The sequence below is a fragment of the Anarhichas minor genome, unplaced genomic scaffold (genome assembly GCF_050575085.1).
Source record: "Anarhichas minor isolate MPS153535 unplaced genomic scaffold, ASM5057508v1 ptg000004l, whole genome shotgun sequence".
NCBI lineage: Eukaryota > Metazoa > Chordata > Actinopteri > Perciformes > Anarhichadidae > Anarhichas > Anarhichas minor.
The window spans coordinates 1,915,016-1,932,935 of record NW_027466450.1 but is presented as its reverse complement, the minus strand read 5'-3'; the positions used below and the strand labels follow the sequence as shown (position 1 = coordinate 1,932,935).

The window sequence follows — 17,920 nt, the reverse complement described above, 5'->3', positions numbered from 1 at the left end:
ATGCTAATCTTGCTCTGTCTGCTGACACATTCACTTTGAAATAATAATACTTCAAATGTTGTGATTTACAGCTTGTTCTGCTGCCCCCAAGTGGCCCAAAAAAAAATCAATTAATGCAGCTTTAAAAGATAAGGCTGGTATTCTATTTGTATTGTCAACAAATCCCATGAAATGGCTGAAAGCAACAACGGAAAGATCCTACTGGCAAGTATTACCTGCATGATATAACTTTTCCCCCTATAAATGCACTGGTTGGCATGTTTCTTTATTACATTGACAACGAGCACAGTAGTTTGAGTAAAACCCACATAAACTGTCCTGCTGCCGTGAATCTATAAATACTTACACACCAAATGTGTATTAATCCACAGCTAAAAATAGTTCCCAACAAATAAACTATTTACTTCAGTTTCACGAACGTTTACTGAAAACTACCGTGCCCTGCTGTTTCAGGGCATTACTTAAAAAAAAGAAACTATATATTTGCCCCTCTTTTGTAAAGATGTACTGTAAATGTATAGTAGGTATGCATGAGCTTGAGTCTGAGTCCCACAGACAAGCCAGGGAAGTCGGAAAGCATTGTGAGATGGACACACTGTTGGTTTTTGTCTTTTTATATTAGATAATTTGACAACAGGAACAATATTTTAACCTAGTGGTATGCTTTCATGTCTCAAGAAACAAAAAACAAAAAACAAAGCCTTGATATAGAGCAACTTCTTTTCCAAATCCTCTCAGATTTGGAATTGTAAAGAAAACCCAACCCTGTCAAAGGATGTGCTGGACTGTGCTAGTGAAACACTGCTGCAGTGGGCATCGCTCTGAGCTCCTCCTGAAACTGGTTACAGTTGGGATCCCCTCTTATTTTAGGCGTTGCTGGAATCTGGACCCCGGTTAAAGGGTTAACGCACCAGCACTCGCCCCGCTGGCCGTGGGTGGACATGTTGCACTGGAGAGAAGGAAGAAAAACACAAACTAGACAAGTTGGAAAACACTGGAAAAAAGTGGGAGGGGTAAAGATGCACAGTGGAAAATAGGGGGTGCGTTAATGAAGCATGGCCTATGGTGGCTTGAGATGTGTGTGGGTGTGTGTGTGTGTGTGTACTTGTGGATCTTCTGGTGGTGGGGGGCTATTGGATGAGAGTGAGGGCCATGGTTCGGGTGGGAGAACACTCACCCAATAACAGCCCATCCTCAGGTCATGCCCCCTACTCACAACCCATCCACAGCCACACATGCCACCACAGACACTCACAAACACACACACACACACACACACACACACACACACACACAGCGGCATGCCAGTAGACCAGCCCCCCCCCCCCCCCACACACTTTCTGAGTAGAGCCCCCCTCTACTCAGAAATTAGGTCGTAATTGAAGTGGACACAGTTTACACCGCGCACGCACGCGGGGCGGCCGCGGAGGGGACGGCCAAAATAATGAAGAGCTGGGGGGAAAGAAAAAACTTTCCATTTTCTTCCTTCGATGAGAAAGAACAAAAAAAGTGACAGTTACAGTAATTACCCCGCGACAAGGAGGGACAACTCCAAAAGGGACCCGGGTGTTGAGGAGGTACAGTGTTCCTCCCTGGGAACCGAGGACTCCGGTCCGAAACAATGCTGTTGTTTGTGACCAGTGATGAAAATTGGCTGAGTGGTTGAGAGCCCTGCTTCAGAAAACTGTGGCGCCTATTCAAATCTTCTTTTCTGCTCTACTATCCCCGTAAGAAAACACTGGATATGTGACCTTGTTTGTCCTCCTCCGTCTGATTTCTATGGATGAGCAGAATTCAAATTCAAGCCCCCAGTCGGAAGCACAGTTCGTTCCTCGGCCTAACAAAAGTCTTCCCATGAAGTACGCCAAACTGTTTTATTGCCTTGTAACCTTGAGCTCAGAAGCTGTTGCCTCATTCATGATGACAACATCTCCACGCGCATTTTTGTGTATGTGTGTCTAAGACCAGAGTGTTAAGGAAGAGGAGGGTGTATGTGTTTGCAAAAAAAAAGGGGTGGGAGGAGGGGGAGACTGGTGGGAGTGAGGGGGGCAGGTTATATTTTTTTTCCAGGGTGATTTTGCCAGACTGATAAAAGAGCGTTTGCTCACTTACCTTCCTATCCAACAGTGGACTTACGTGTCGTTACACATTCACCAACAGGGGACTGCATCGCAAACAAGGGACATTTTGGAAGTCCCCTGATGGGCATGCTTTAAATCAAGCTAAAATCATGTCTCAAACCCTCTGGTTTATATTATTTACTTTAGCCAAGTGGGGACTTGACTTTTGTGTGTGTGTGTGAGAGTGAGTGAGAGTGAGAGAGAGAGAGAGAGAGAGAGAAAATCCAGGGGAGAATTGAACAAAAAGGTACAGTATGAGTGTGTGTGTGTGTGTGTGTGTGTGTGTGTGAGTGTGTGCGTGTGTGTGTGTGTGTGTGTGCGAGACGGATTTTAAAAAGGTAGAGGGGGGCGGAGAAGCAACAAAGGGAGAAAGACTGGTGATCAATCACATTCACACACAAACCTTTTTAATCAATAAAGACAGTGGTCACATAACTAGCAGCATAATTAGAAACCTGATGACTGGTGTCCCTCTTGTGTTCGTGTTCACCATGAAACAGTAAGTCGCCAGTGAATCCCGCAGAGCAGAAAACTACTGCTGCACTGCTCTCTATGGGATGAAACTCTCAAACATGTCACAACCCTGGCCAAAACTTTAATAAGTGATGTCACAGCAAGTGTTGTCCATCCGCTGTCGAAAGCAAGACACCTGCTGTGACGACACTGATTGAGGTGTGGCCAGTATTGTGACATTCTTGGAACTTTCCACCCTTAGGAAGAAGCAGTTTTTTCGTTTTTTTGCCGTGTTTTTCTACGTTAATTCGATGACAAATTAGCTCACTGCAGAGTCGATATGGAATAACCACCATGTGAGCTGAATATTTGAATTGGAATGAATGACACGGAGAGTGGTATAAGATTGCACAGGTGTCCAATTCAGTCAAACACCACCCCCTCAGCCTATTACTGAGACACTGTTTATAGAGTTTTAGACGGCTGTCATTTCATGGCCATCTTGCTAAAATACCTGATATACTAAATGTGGTATCTTGGGGGAACTTTGTGAACTTGACTATCATGTAAACTACTGCATTTGAATGACGCTTGTATCAATAACAGGGATGTAATGGTTCACAGAAGTCCCGATTCGGTTCCGGTATGGCAGAAAAAAAAGCATAAGGATCCAATGCTATTCATTTATTTTGCATACCCAGTAGTGCAAGTGTCAAAAACAGACACAATACTCCTGCTGGGGACTGAGGTAACATTTTGTCTACTGGCAACTTAGGTAAACAATTTGTTTCCTAAATAAAAAGGAACATTTTGAACACTTCAGTATAACACTGTACAAACACTGAAGAAAGTGTTTATTCCCAAAAGGTAATAGGTCACAATAGGCTATGCAACTGAAAAGCACCTTTTATGCTATGAAATTCAAAATATGGTGATTTGTACATCTGGGTGATGCCGTTGAATATGAATGAGCACGTTCAATGTGTTTTCATTCACATGATCTACAACGGTGGCGCAACTGTCCTTGTCCTCATAAACAACTCTCTCTCTGTTTCTGTTGTAGCTGACCTGAATGTGCAGGTGGGTCTCCCATAGTTTGTCTGACTCGCGCGACAATCAGCTAGTTGTGCTAACCTTAGCAAATTTTGATAACTACAACCTATAACACTTAGCGCTGGGCATTAAAACAACCTAAAAGCTTTAGATAAAGTTTATTTCCGATATAGTTATTCCTAGAGTTTGCCATCTCAGGGCTGTGTGGCGCGGGTTATATATTATATATATTGTGATAATTATGGATCAATATCATGAATATGTGATAACATTTTTGGCCATATCATCTAACCATAACTGCCTACAGGTAAAAGTTTCCAGCCGGAAATGTCTCTTTCTTTCCACATTAAGTGAATCAGTCTACGTGTATTCTGGTTACAATCGATCGTGACCCCTGTATCCTAATGGTTCAACATGTATACAAGAACCGTTACAACCCTAATCAATAAGCATTTGTTAACAGGGCAGAGATGTATAGAGTTGCAAGACATTAATTCTTCCAATCTTCACCAAATATTTTAAAAAAAATGTGATCATTCCAAATCCATTTAACACTCAAAACAAGTATCCAAAATTAATTTCTAGTTCCATTATGATATTTAAACTAATTTGGAAAAGTACATATGATAGGGAAAGTACATATTGTACACCTTGAAACCTTTAGGACATTTTGGATCATTACTGTCATTTTTAGGTCCTGTTTCTTTTTACTAAACAGCACTTCCACAGCCAATCCTACATGTAGGCCAGATTGGATAGTAGCTTCATTAAAGGAAAAGAAAAACCTAAATTCTGGGGCCCGTGGGAATACCCCAGCTTTGCAACAATTTTTTATCATACGGATGGCTAAAGGCAAGTTGTTTAGGTATATATAGTATATATATACTGTAGGCACAGACTTGATGACATCATTCAGACAATGCCAGTCCATGCCAATACATGCAACTTCCTGCATTTATTTCCACAAGAACCTGTCTCCCAAATGTCTCAATATGGGGTTTGATACTACGACTTTCGTGTAAGATATTTGTTATTTACTATATTTGGGGTGTCCTGTCTTGTTTATGGGTCATCCCGAGTTGCACCGGTTGCATTTATACAATTTTTTACTTTTCTAACTTTTTAAATCATTCAACAGTTTTTAAACAATGTGTCTTCAGTGGCTATTTCAAAGTGTTTACCTTAAGTGTGTGGGTGACCTCAATCTTAGAAGAATGTCATTCTTTTTTTGCTGACATTTACATTGCCCTTTGTCATGTTTACCATGATTTTCAATGGTGAAGCTGCCATGTTCAGTCGAGATAAAATGGCATGAATGTGAGACCAGTGCTCTGTCCATGGCTCACCTGTTTGAGGTTGTACAGACCATGTTTGTCACAGTTGGGAAATTTTAGTCCGTACAGGTCCTCCAGCGGGCCTCTGTTATCTTCAGAGGTAATTTTGGAGATCTCCTCTAAGACGCTGTCCAGCTCCTGCTGACAGGCGCTCTGAAGGACGAGCAAGGACATTATTAACACCAGTACTAATTGTGACAATAGCTATTGAGCACTTAGCACAAGCAGACATTCAAATAGATCTCCAGAAGAAAAACCAGTTAACGATTTAACAAAAACAAAATAGATTCACCAGAAGCCAGTAAATAGAGTTGGTATAAGTTCTATGTGTATGTGTTCTGCCCAAGAAAAAGAATGGAGAAATAAAATACTTCTGTGTGCCTTGTAAAAATGTCACAAATACACACATTTACAGCTTACATTTTTACAAGGGCCTGTTAGGCAAGCAGAAAGTTCAGCCAGTACTTATGTGAGTCTGGTGGATTGGAACATGACTGGCTAGACTGCTCAACTCAGCAGGTGGCCACGGCCTCACACACACACACACACACACACACACACACACACACGCATATGCAGACCTGTGCAGACACATGTTCATACACCTTCATAAATAGAGCGCAGACTATTCCTGTTGCATGGATGGTCGCACACACACTCGCCACGTATAGTATCCTTGTGTACATGCACACACACACACACACACACACACACACAAACACTTTAATGTAACACACAGTTACCAGTGTATCAGGCTGCCAGTGGGATCAAAGGGGTCCAGTCTTATGATTAGTTGGCTGAAGATGAGAGAGAAGGGCAGGAGGAGGCGCAGTCTGCCATGAACCTTATCAGACATCTGAACATATGGATGAAAAGCACTCTCTTTCTTTCTCTGGCTCACTCTTTTAACACTTTCTCCTACAGTCTTTGATTCCTTCTCTCTCTCTCTCTCTCTCTCTCTCTCTCTCTCTCTCTCTCTCTCTCTCTCTCTCTCTCTCTCTCTCTTATAATGAAGGAACATAAAACCACACCTTAGTGCATGCAACCCTCCAGTTTTATCACTTTCTCCCTGTTGTTGTTTATTAAAGGATAAGTTCAGTCAATTTTATGTCACACAATATTTTACATGCATTTAAGCATTTTATATATATATATACTGTATATAGTATATGTTTTAAGAGATATTGGCTGCTGTAATTATTCCTACTTTCCACACTGTCCTTGAAGATATCCTTTCTTTCGCTGCAAGAAATATGCATAAATGCATTTTTAAGGTTCAGCTCAAGCTAATATGAGGCAGCAGTTGGGCATCAGCAAAATCAAGTGGGTTTCATTTAAAGTTACAATCCTTTTTGCACACATTTGTCACTTTGTGTCCCAAAACAGAGTGTTTCCACAGTGATGAACTAGCTTCCAGAGTTAAAATGTTAACGCCTGCGGTTTGCCACACCAAGTGTCTGGTAAAATCCCGTCTGACGGCACCTTTACAATGTAGTCGTGCTGTGGTGTGGTCACGTCAGATTTTACCAACAGCATCGGTTGGTTGACTGTGAGCTTAAACCACAGGAGTTAGAATGGCCAGTGGGCTAACAGCAGCATTCTTTCAAGTTGTAAGTTGTACGTTTTTCAAACGTTATATAGTACTGTCATTTATCAACATCATGGACCTTGCACTGACTGCAGTCAGTCACGTGCCCTCAATATTCTCTGCTGCTTTTATTATGAGGAAATTCTGTCCGTTGAGGCCAAATCATTGTCAGACCGATAGCCGATGGGTTCCAAGATTGGGAGAGGAGGAATGATTTCAGACACCAGCAACTCTTTAGTGCGTATTGTAGAAATTCAGACCTGTCCTTTAAAGAGTGATGAGTTATTCAGAGGAAAACTAATTCAGAGAAAAACTAAAGAAAACTAAATCAGAGCAAAATAAACCAAATGTGCAGAAGAAAAAGACCACATTAAATCAGGTGCAGAATTCCCTTCCTCTTGCCCTGAAATCTACAATTTCAATTTCTAGATGTCAAAAGAGTCCAATGACTGCACTGCACCCCTATAGCATTGCCGTATTCCCTGTGAATCAAAATCATGCAGTAAATACTGACAGAAGGCGGCCAGTTCAGTCTGGAATGGATCGGCTGTTCCCAATGGTCAGTCCGCCCCTGAACTTCACCATCAAAAGTTTTGTTGGAGATTCTAGTGTGTATTGTAACTGGAAGCTAATGTAGCCTCAAGCGAAGATGAGGAACATCTGGCAACAGATATCTGGCCAGCTCATCTTTTCTATCTCTATATATATATATTTTCGAAAAAAGGTTTAATGAGGCCAAAGGTTAAGAAAAATAAATAAAGGAAAGAAAACTGGTGTTACGGGGTCTATGTGTGAAAACAATAATATGAATGTGATGCAAATTAGACTTTTAATTGACTAAAATAAATGTGTTGATATTGAACAAATAAAGGTTACAAATGTGATTTGAACCCAGCAGACATCTAAGCATTATGTGTACAGTATTTGACCTCACAAGAACAAGCGGAACAAAGTGCATCCATGCTTAACACCAGCTGCCCTGAAGCTGCTCCCCCAGCCCAGCTGCACGACTTATTTTACTGCATTCTCTCTTTTGTTGCTTCTAATGATGTTGACAATTGTGTTGCACCCTACCGCCCATGATTTTTTAAATTTATTTTGTTTTTGTTTTGCTGCTAGCGAGTGAGTGAGTTAAGTGTGGGAGAAAATGAGCAAATGCACGTAGTTGTTTGCCATATTGAGACATACGGTACATGGGCCTCCACATGTGTCGCCCCCAGGGCCCACGCTCATTTGCATGAAACAGAAAGAATTTATCTGTTTGTACGCCACCCCATAAAGGGTTTTCCCGGAATTGTTTTTACTTTTTGTGGAGCTGCGTATGAGACTGTGAAATGTTGAGTGAGTGTTAAAGAATGGAGGGTGGTGGTGGTGGTGGGGGTGGGTGGGGGGGGGGGGGGGGGGGGTAATCTTTAGACTGCATCAAACTGCCAACACACATTCCACTGTGGAGGGCAAAACAACAACTTTACTTTTCATCAGGAAGATGCTGATTATTGAGACTAAGACAATTCTTTTTTTGTTATTGTCACTAATGTTTCTTCTACTTTCTTCATACATCATTGGAAATGCATCGATAAATGCACAGAGGCAGTGCATTGCCTCTTTTGGTGTTCTAAAAGTGGAACGACATCATGATTTTCGAAGGAATATACAGCATAAATATATGTAGGCTAACTACCACATCATTTCCTAAATAGCATTGCACATAACTTCATTATTAGCCCATTATCAACTTCGTTGCATGATGTTTTCTTATTTGAATCAGCTATTCAATACGGACAACATTCTGACATTTTTTTTGACAACAACTGAACTGTGATGTGAATACATTCTCACATCACAGTTCTATAAAAGAACATGAACCTGTGCTTGAATTAGTCATGTTGTTGGGACAAATATTTGGTCAAATTATAGGGACTCATCTCCAAATGGGGACAGAAATGTGCTCCACACCAGGGTTGAAACTTGTCTTTTGGTTAAAGTGAGGGTTAAGTTAGGGAGTTAGGCATGAGGTTGCTGGGAGTAAGGTTAGGTCAAGTCCCCCAGGGAATGAATGTAAGAGCAATTGTGTGCACGTGCGTATGCTTGTTTGAGTGAAAGAGTGCCCAGAGGAGGGCACTACTGTACCAGACAATGGTGCTCACACAGCACATTGTTGACCCTTTGTCACTGCTTGCTTTACAATACGCAACACACAAAATGTTAACTGGAAATCTGCCGTGGGAGGAAACAAATAGTTTATAGGGAGAAAGAGGGCCCTACGTTCATGTTAAATTACCTGCACTAAGATATTCTATCATTTTTATTTTACTACAATATCTGCTACTGTGCCTGTAAAGGTCATGTATTCAGATATCCAGCTCATAAATGGACTGGAGTCGTGGTGTAAATAAATTCTGGTGTTGTTATTTGTATTTAGAAAAGGGGCACACCATTTTCAGATCCAGACGATCAGTGTGGCAATACATTTTTCAAATAAATTGACTGACTTGCACCTCCGTTGTTGCCCTTGAAATGTTTTAAATCAGCCAACATGTTCGTACAACAAACCTTTTAATCAAATAATGAACAACTTTTGAGTTTGAGTCACAGCAAAAAGCTGTGAGGAAGTTAATCATGAATTGTGAAAAACAGTTGAAGGTTTTGTTCTGACCTGCAGCACTTTCTGGGTTCGAGGGTCTTCTAGTTGATTCGTCTTCATCTTGGTTTTGCGCTCGTTCAGGTGTTGTTTCTTGGCGGACTCCTGCCAAATCCAAGCATCTATGGCAGGTCTTTTGGTAAAAGGATTCTCAGTCCCATGCACCTCTACAACAGAACAAAGACACAAACTTAAGACAGTTAATCTGCAGCATCTGTGCATAAACTCTGCCCAGGCCTTCCTGGAAATGCTAATCTGTTCAAAGCCTTTGGTATACTTTCTGGTTTTAATCTCAGTGTAACATTTCAATAATTTGGAGTTTCTCAGAAAAGGGTAGACTGAGTCAGTTGGTTGAGCATTAAAGTGTCCTGCCTTTTATGTAGTTAATGGACAGATGTTACACTGCCTCACCGTCTCTGCAGCTCTTTAATAAAATAATCACGCACATTCATCTGCGTACGTGTAACTATTATATTATCACAAAGTGCTCTTAAAAGCCAACATTAATCTAATAACTTCCTGGAATCCTGGAATTAGAAGACAAGTCATTCCATGTCCTCAAGGCATCCTGTCTCCCTCATACCTCATGTCACTAATTCTATACTGGACAGTCAGGCGTTGCAATGGCTGTAATTACTATGGCGACAGTGTGAACGGCCCGCCAAGGTCATTTCTGTCTTACGACGCAGTTAGCACAGGTCTCCTCTGAGCGCTGGGGTCACTCTGAGTGTGTTTCCTGCTGATGTTAGATCAACGTGTGTTCAGCATTTGTTGGAGACAGGAGAGACAAAACACAAACAACAAGCTAGCAAGTTAATCCGGAGCAGACACAAAGTAGGATGACAAATTATTAGAGAACAGCAGTCCCATAAATGAGTCCTACTCTGTGCCACCGATGTACTGTGGCTGTAAAACACAAATACAAGGAGGGATGAACACTGTACAGACATTTATCAGCGTGGTCATAGTCATCACAGACACAATGATCTGAGATTGTCTGACACAGTTCAACAGGAAAGCGGTGGCTGAATTAAAGAGCTGAGCTCCACAGCTAGTCATTGGTGGTGAGTCCAGACTCGCAAGGAAGCCCTTCTGATTAAGGCTTTTACTGCTGCGTAAGCATTTTTTTCGGGTACCTAATATACTTGCTAGAGGCTGTGTGTGTGTGTGTGTGTGTGTGTGTGTGTGTGTGTGTGTGTGTGTCTCTTTGTGTGCGTGTGTCTGTAATTAGCGCTATAAAAACAGAAGCAGAACCCAGAGGTTGTAAATCATGCCTGAGAGGGAAAGGCCCCCCTCCCCATGCTCCACATGCTATGACTCCTTCTGAAATGGATATGTGGACACTCTGCCAGGTGTTAAAGTAAGTCTGCCTTCTACATTGCAACAGATGTATTTTTTTTCTTCATGTCCGGCCATGAACATTTATATTTACTCATTCATTTTTGTCAATTTTATTTCAGAAAATTGATTTGTTATCAATGCGGTTAGAATAAACTTCAGCACTGATACGTTGGTAGACATGACTTCTTTTGGGCAACACACATTTGTGTTATTTGTCCATACATCAAATGTGAAATGATAATAGTTTGTAGCAAAGGACACCTCCAGCTAGGTGCTTTTAGCAGGCATCTAGATCTCATGAAGAGCCACGAGTCCCTGACTTACTAAGAATGTAGGCAGAGACTGAGATGTTTAGAGTTATTCACTTTTAATTGGCTTTACTGTAAAGCCAGCGACCAGATCTAGCCAATGCAAGATAACGCAGTTTTGTTTCGTGTTCGTAATTGCGTGTACAGAGAACGCCCCCTAGTGTTCAATGCTACTAAATGCATCTCTTCACTGATGGATAGAAATGCCACCACAGATTTTCAAAAAATTGACGTATTCGAGGAAATTTCCAGACCAAAAGAAAGGAAGATGAAAGAAAAAATCATTCATCTTCTGGGGACCAAGAATATTTGAGCAAAATGTCATGGAAATCTATCTATATGACAACATATCTCACTCTGGATGTAAGCAGTGGATTGAGTGGACAATACTGTCCCTTATGGCCAAAATCGAGTGTATATTGTAAAATCTGTGTTCCATCCTTTGTATGTTTTTATGTGACTCAAGCCATACAGGGAAATCTTTCCAATCTGATAAACCAATTAGAAAGGCAACGCTTGTAATAGGCGAACAGTAACAACTGTGTGGCCACAAACAAGACCCTGATGTTTGAAGAAGTCAAATTGTATTTACTATAGCATGTAAGCGATGGCCAAACGTTATAAATTTCAACCACCAGCTGAGCACACAAGCTTACAATTGTGATCCAAGTTTTGTTAAGAGATTCACAAACAGTGGAATAAGCTCTCACATGTAGTGAGAGCTTCTGCAGAACACATCAAACATATTCAAGACAGATTGATTTAATGATTTAATTTAAGCATCTGTTGCTCTTAAAAAAGAAAACATTGTGAAAAGCGATATCGTTTTACTTTCCCCTGGTGTGTGCCAGAGCCTTGCGTTGACTTTTACTATTTGTTTCAAAAGGCAACACTCGGTGGAACATGAATGTTGAAAGCTAAACGAGATGCAACTTTAGACAAGTTGTAAAGGTGTACGAGTTGTGCTGAAGATCTCACATGACGTGACAGCATGTTCCAGGGAGAGAAAGAAAAACCCAAAACACTTCTTCAGCCAACAGCTGTCATCTAAATACTGTGTTGTTGATTCTGTCTTCAGTGCCATAGAAGCTACCTGTCTCGAGCTGTTGGCTTTGGGTATTGCCTTTGAGCAATGCTTTCACAGTTCTCTCACAGCACAGAATGAGTAATATTTTCCCAGAGTTGCTCAGCATTAATGTATTTGCCCTGTTATTGTACACAGTGAAGCTGAGTCTCAAAAACTTAACTGTGCAACCACGGCCAAGAAAGTGGTCTTACGGTACTTCAAACCATTGTCAGTGTAAATGGTTCCTCTCAAGACTCGGCCACTTCAAACACTTTACAGCTGGCAAACAGGCAAATAAAGAGCAATTGAATAATGAAGAAGGTTTTGCCTCGCCAGAGATCAGCTTCAAACCTTTTACGGTCAGCTAGTTCTTTCAACTCTTGATGTTGCTATGCGTCCGTGTGGCATCCAAACCAAATGAAGTTTGCCTTTGTAGTTTCAATGGAAAATTGTTGCCAATTGGAGCTCCTACGGCATCTGTCAGACTTAAAAGACAATAAGGGCAGTCTAAGGTCACGGTGGATTTCTCTTACGAAACGTATACCATCAATACAAGTGCCCATGTAGGGTAGATTGACACATGTCAAATAACTGTCCCGTGTTACAATTTCCAATATTTTTTTGGTGAGTTGCTAATATTTTGTACATGTTTCATTTTGAAGTGACAAGTTACTACTAATATGTATCAAACCTGCAAGTGACAGACAGAAGTCCTTTCCCACAGCAATTTCTTGTCTTTTAAAAATACATCTGCAGTTTATCGTTCATGTCTGTTGTCTTGCCACCTCCTGTCAGTGGTGTAAAAAGTATTTCAATATTTTACTTTCAAAAAAAAAAAAAAAAATGTTACTATGGAAAAAAAATGATTGAATAATGTGAAAGGAGTCACCCGAAGCGAGAAAACAACAGAGCATTGTCACCCAACTCTGCAGTTCCCCATAGCTTTATAAAAGATTTAAGTGTCTTTCGGCTCATTGTTTTGGTTTTACCAGGCAGAATTCCAATTGTCTAGAAGCCTATGAGAAGATTACCCTACTTCTCACTTGATTTATAATCTCAGCAGTGTGCTTTCAGATCGTGAATGTTAATTGTCACATTTTGTTGTCTTAAAAATGTCTTATTCAGCGTTTGCTTGTACTTAGCTCCACCCTCTCGCATCACTTCTGGTTACAAAAATCCAAGATGGCGATGGCCAAAAACCAAGATGGCGATGGCCAAAATGCCGACCTTGAGGCTTCAAAACGGCAGTCCACAAACAAATTGGTGACTACGTTTTTACGACCCACAACTACACTATTTTGGTTCAGTCTCATCACTTTTATTGGCTGTGTTTGAAGGCAGCTGTTTTCAGCGGCAGAAAATATACTGGAGATTATTAAAATTACTATATATTTATTTTTTGGTGAATCTTAATCTGAAAGCCACTGATAATCATTGTTGCTATGTATTCGTATTTTGTGAACCACTTTGTAACCTTGTTTAGATAAGTGCTATATAAATAAATGCATTATCATTATTATTATAATTTTTACTATCAATATTCATATTATGGAAAATAAAAGAGCATACAATAAAATGTTACACTGATGATTGAAGTATGAGTGCCTCAAAACTGTACTTAATTCGAGTATTTACGTAATTGTACCGATCGTAAATTCTAGCTCATAAATGTTGTGATCATATTATGCAATACATAACTTTTCAACATTACCCCTTTTAAGATTAGCACGAAGGAGGGAGGGTTTCCTATTAGCACCTCGGAGGCAGTTTTCTCAGAATTGCAGGCACCAACATGTTCCCACCCAAAGCGATCTCTTATGTCTTCACCTTTTCCTGTGGCTGTGTGTTGACACACATACTGTGTGCACACACATCTACATAGAGTAATTAAAGACCTGAGTGCGAGTGAGGGAGAAGGAGCATGTTTTATCAGAGGATCACCTGCAGGGCAACAAGGGCAGTCATGGACCATCGACAACACAAGAAAAGAAAGGAGACAGAAGCAGTCAGAGACATGTGCAAGGAAAGTGCAAATGAGGATTGAACAGGGCAATGGTTTCCTATTGGCTGGAGAAGGGGGTTCGTCAGTAGAGGATTGGTGGTCTGTGTAGTTTAGATAGCAAGGAATACACAAATGCCCTTCTATTAGCAGATAGCTTTGGACTTGAGGCAAAAGGCCAAGTTGTTGCATTTGATTGTAGCAACCCTATCGCAAGACAAGAACAATATTGGAAATCCCGGATTGTGTTCAAACACAATGTTTACAAAAGTCTTGCCTCCTACAATATCTAAACATGGCGACTGAGGTATGACTAAAGTTAAGAGGTTAAAAACAGGGTTGAAAACACTTTTTTTTGCTGCTCTGAGCACCACAATGCCATGTGCCATTTAGTCCCATTATACTGGAGAGAAGTTGGACATCTCTATCGCCAATAACTCGAAAACTAAGCAACTCCAAACGTCCAAACTTCTGCTAGTGGTGGACTTGTTGTGGAATAGTATTTGGTCTCAGCTTTTCAAGTCAGTGAACACAGAGTTGTGCTGAACAAAGAGTACACATTACTCAACTGACCTTCCCCTGCAACACAGTGTCTGTTGACGTATTGTTGGCTAATACAAATATTGTTCTATAGTGATGCATCCTTGTCCCCGATAGATGCTCCACCCTTGCCATGGACTCCCTGACCAGTGAATAAATTATCTTTGTCCAGGTTCAAAACACAGGAACACTATTTTCATTCAGTTAAAGACCTAAGCTCATGCACACATTCGTCACTGGCCTGAAACCTTTGAGGCCGATGACTGAGACAACGCTTCGAAGTCGACCCCCATTGCAAATATTGTTCAAGTGGAAACACGATGATGTGCCGTTTCTAATATGACACGCTTTTCATATTGGAAGAATTCAATACATGGATTTGAATCATCTGTGTTGCCGTTTGCTGTCACATTTGCAATGTGGAAATTTGCAAAAGTATTGATGATGAACTAAATGATGTCGGAATTGTGAGGGGATGTGAAGTGTGCCACCAGGCAAAGCTGGAGTGGTTGATTTGAACTCTGGACTGTTTACTCAGGCCGTCACGCTGTGTAATTCAGTTTAGTTTAGGCAGGCAAGAATGAAGCCATTTGAACTCAGGATCACACCAAATAACCACTACCAAATCCCTAAAAATGCAAGTCTCTTTCAAGTGAAGAGCAGTAGTGGTTGTTTAGGAGTGAGAATGTAATCCCAAAGAACTACAGGAAACGACCCCAAAAACGTGCATTTTAATGGGGACAAAGGAGACAGATGTTGACATCCGAGACAAGCCTGCAGTTGCTCATGCTTGAAAGGCCAAGCATAACACAGTGAACCGAGGGCAAACCATAGCCTGATCTGATGCTCATTCTCAGCTTTTCCTTTATGTGTTCCGACTGGTTTGAACACCAAAGACGGTAAATCACAGCAGAGAGCAGACAAGTCCATCACGCTTAGCTAAAGTTACAGGGCCCGCGCTTGTTTTCACTACCCTCTACCAACAAAACCTCAAAGAATCTTAAAAAAACAACTGAAGAGTCCTGCAAAAAAATATAAATCGCCTCTGTTGAGTTTATCCTTGTGTGAAAGTCTGAGAACTCATCAAATACATTCCTCAGTGAGATTACCCAAGATGATAATATAGAAAAAATATATAGAAATTAGGTTGCACCTGTTAGCATGGACATCTGCAACTTTCCCAACACCATTCCGAAAGGGCATGTGTGCAGTGTCTCATCCACATTTACAGCATGTTACAACTTCCTAAATGCAATCAGCATGAGCGTGGTGAATTTTTAAATGTGTATGAAATCGCTTCCCTCAAGTACCATAAACAACATCCTATCAGAATACGGCACTCCCAATAGGAGAGCAATGAGGATACATGGGTTACAGACATGTTATGGGTTCACCGGAGGGATACTGCTTGTTTGCGCTCACAGGTGTGGGCCTGCCACTGCCTGCCAAACATATCACATATGTCAACGTTCGTCTTCAGGAATCAATCGTGACCCTTTGAGTCTAATAACTGTAATGTGGGGAGAGCGAAGCTTGGCGGTTCTGTGTCCCTGCAGGATTTCAGACTTATGTACTTTGGGCAGTCGTCGTGACCAAATACGTTTGATTTAGAAGTTTTCTTCTGTTATTTTGTTCTGTTTTTTAGTCAGTGTACAGCTGCTCAGTGTTACTTTAAAGGAAATGTTTCAACATTTTTCCCAGGTATGATGGCAGGTCAAAACTAGCTGGCTTGGTGATGCTGGCACACATACAGAATATTAATGATTATGCTACACTCCCTGGTGAATACTGGAGGGCTTTGTAATAAAATTACAGCATGAACTTGGCAGCGGACAAGTCAATCAATCTCCAAAGAAAGATCATACAGACCCAACACATATACAGTACTAAATCACTTGAAAGTGTGGCTGCACTGTTATAGAATTACACAGTTTCATGATCCATAAATTTACACCCCTAATGAAAGTAGCATTTGCCATAAACAAGGGTTTCATTTCTGAGAAGCCATCAACTGTGCTTCTCCCAAAGAAAACATCAGGATGTTAGTTCTTTTTTAGTAACCTTTTTCTGTTCATCCTTTCATCAAAGGATCTGAGCATCTCAAGCTGATTGAAAGCAGCAGCAATGTCTCCTGTTCTGTCAAGGAAATGTTTTTGTTCTTACTTACATAACCTGCTAGTCATTTCCTACTGGTGTGTGGATTTCAGATCTCTACATCTTAAATCTTTTGTTTAATGTCTGCATGGCATTTCCAATTAGGGTGAAATATACTTTGAAAAACCACAATTATGTAGTTGAATGGCCTTGACTGGAACATAACATGTTTCTGGGAAGAGTGATTAAAAACAATGTACTAATCATATAAATGAAACAACCCGGCAGTATATCAAGTAATTAGAATGAGCTCCACCTTTACCAGCTCAGCAATAACGTGATTAGCAAATAAATGCATCGATAATTATAATCTGATACTAGGCCTAGTTTATATTCTTCTGAAATGGACGATTCTGCATAAGGAGTACTTTGTCTTTTGGTGGCCCACTTTAAGTATTGAGGCTTTTACATACTTTTGTACTTTTACTTGAGTAATATTTTGAATGCAGGACTTTTACTTGTAGGGATGTCACCAAATGAGATTTTGATATCACGGTTAATGTCAGGAAATATCTTGGTTTACTACATGTTTACTTCTTAAGCACATCACTATAGTTTTTGTGACAAGTACTTTCACAAAAGAATATTACGCGGCCAAAAATCAACGTATTTTTTTCAAAACAAGATCTTTTTCTTAGCTTTCGCACCGCATCAACCAATCACGTTGTACAGAATGGTGCGATTGACGCAAATTTGCGTCATTCGCGCCATTCGCGTCACTCCAGTCTCTTTGCGTCTGTGCATAGACTTTGTATGTAATCTACTCACGCGAATAATTTGCGCCGCATTTGATGTGACCACGGCATAAGAGGAGCTGTAGAGTCTGGAGAAAATTTGATGTGAGTTCATCACTGAGTGACCCTTTACACTTTTGTCATTTGCTCCATTGTTAAAGTTTTTTGTTGTAGTCTAGCTTTAACTTTAACTTCCCCCTTTCAGCATTTTTTCTTAAAATAACTTACCATTTGTATCCTGCTGGTCCAGACTTGTTGTGACATCCAAGTCCACTTGTTGTCCACATCGTCCTAAACCGTGGATGAGCTGTTGCAAAGGTAATTCAGACTCTGTGCTGGGGTAGCACCTCAGGCCGCCGAAGCACCTCGGTGTATAGACCCCACAAAGCTCCCCTTCCAGCCTGGCACACAGTGGACAGCAGCCGCAGCCCGGCTCCCTCACTATTTCTGGACATGCTGCCGTGACTATTTGACACACAGCCAGACGCTCCGCAGTACAACTTGGGCATCGGAAAGCTAAATCCCCAAGTAAGATTCCAGGTAATGCAAGGTATGCAAACAGCAACCTGTAAGTCAAATATATGACCAT

At 40.9% G+C, this 17,920-nt stretch overlaps 1 protein-coding gene across 1 annotated transcript; it reads right to left on the bottom strand.

Annotated features, from left to right (window-relative positions):
- Positions 1-631: 631 nt before the first annotated feature.
- On the bottom strand, positions 632-17,920 carry igfbp2b (insulin-like growth factor binding protein 2b). The gene is made up of 5 exons (XM_076102872.1): positions 17,560-17,920; positions 12,690-12,692; positions 9,205-9,356; positions 4,973-5,113; positions 632-949 (listed from the first exon to the last, which is right to left on the bottom strand). The coding sequence occupies exons 1-5, from the start codon at positions 17,918-17,920 to the stop codon at positions 791-793; spliced, it is 816 nt and encodes a 271-aa protein (XP_075958987.1). The 3' UTR covers positions 632-790.

Excerpts from the sequence above, each read along its gene's own strand:
- igfbp2b (XM_076102872.1), bottom strand. The coding sequence starts at position 17,920 with ATGGTCATATATTTGACTTACAGGTTGCTGTTTGCATACCTTGCATTA. Across the intron at positions 5,114-9,204 it reads GAACCCAGAAAGTGCTGCAG|AGCGCCTGTCAGCAGGAGCT; the intron begins GTCAGAACAAAA and ends CTCGTCCTTCAG. Across the intron at positions 950-4,972 it reads GTCTGTACAACCTCAAACAG|TGCAACATGTCCACCCACGG; the intron begins GTGAGCCATGGA and ends CCTTCTCTCCAG.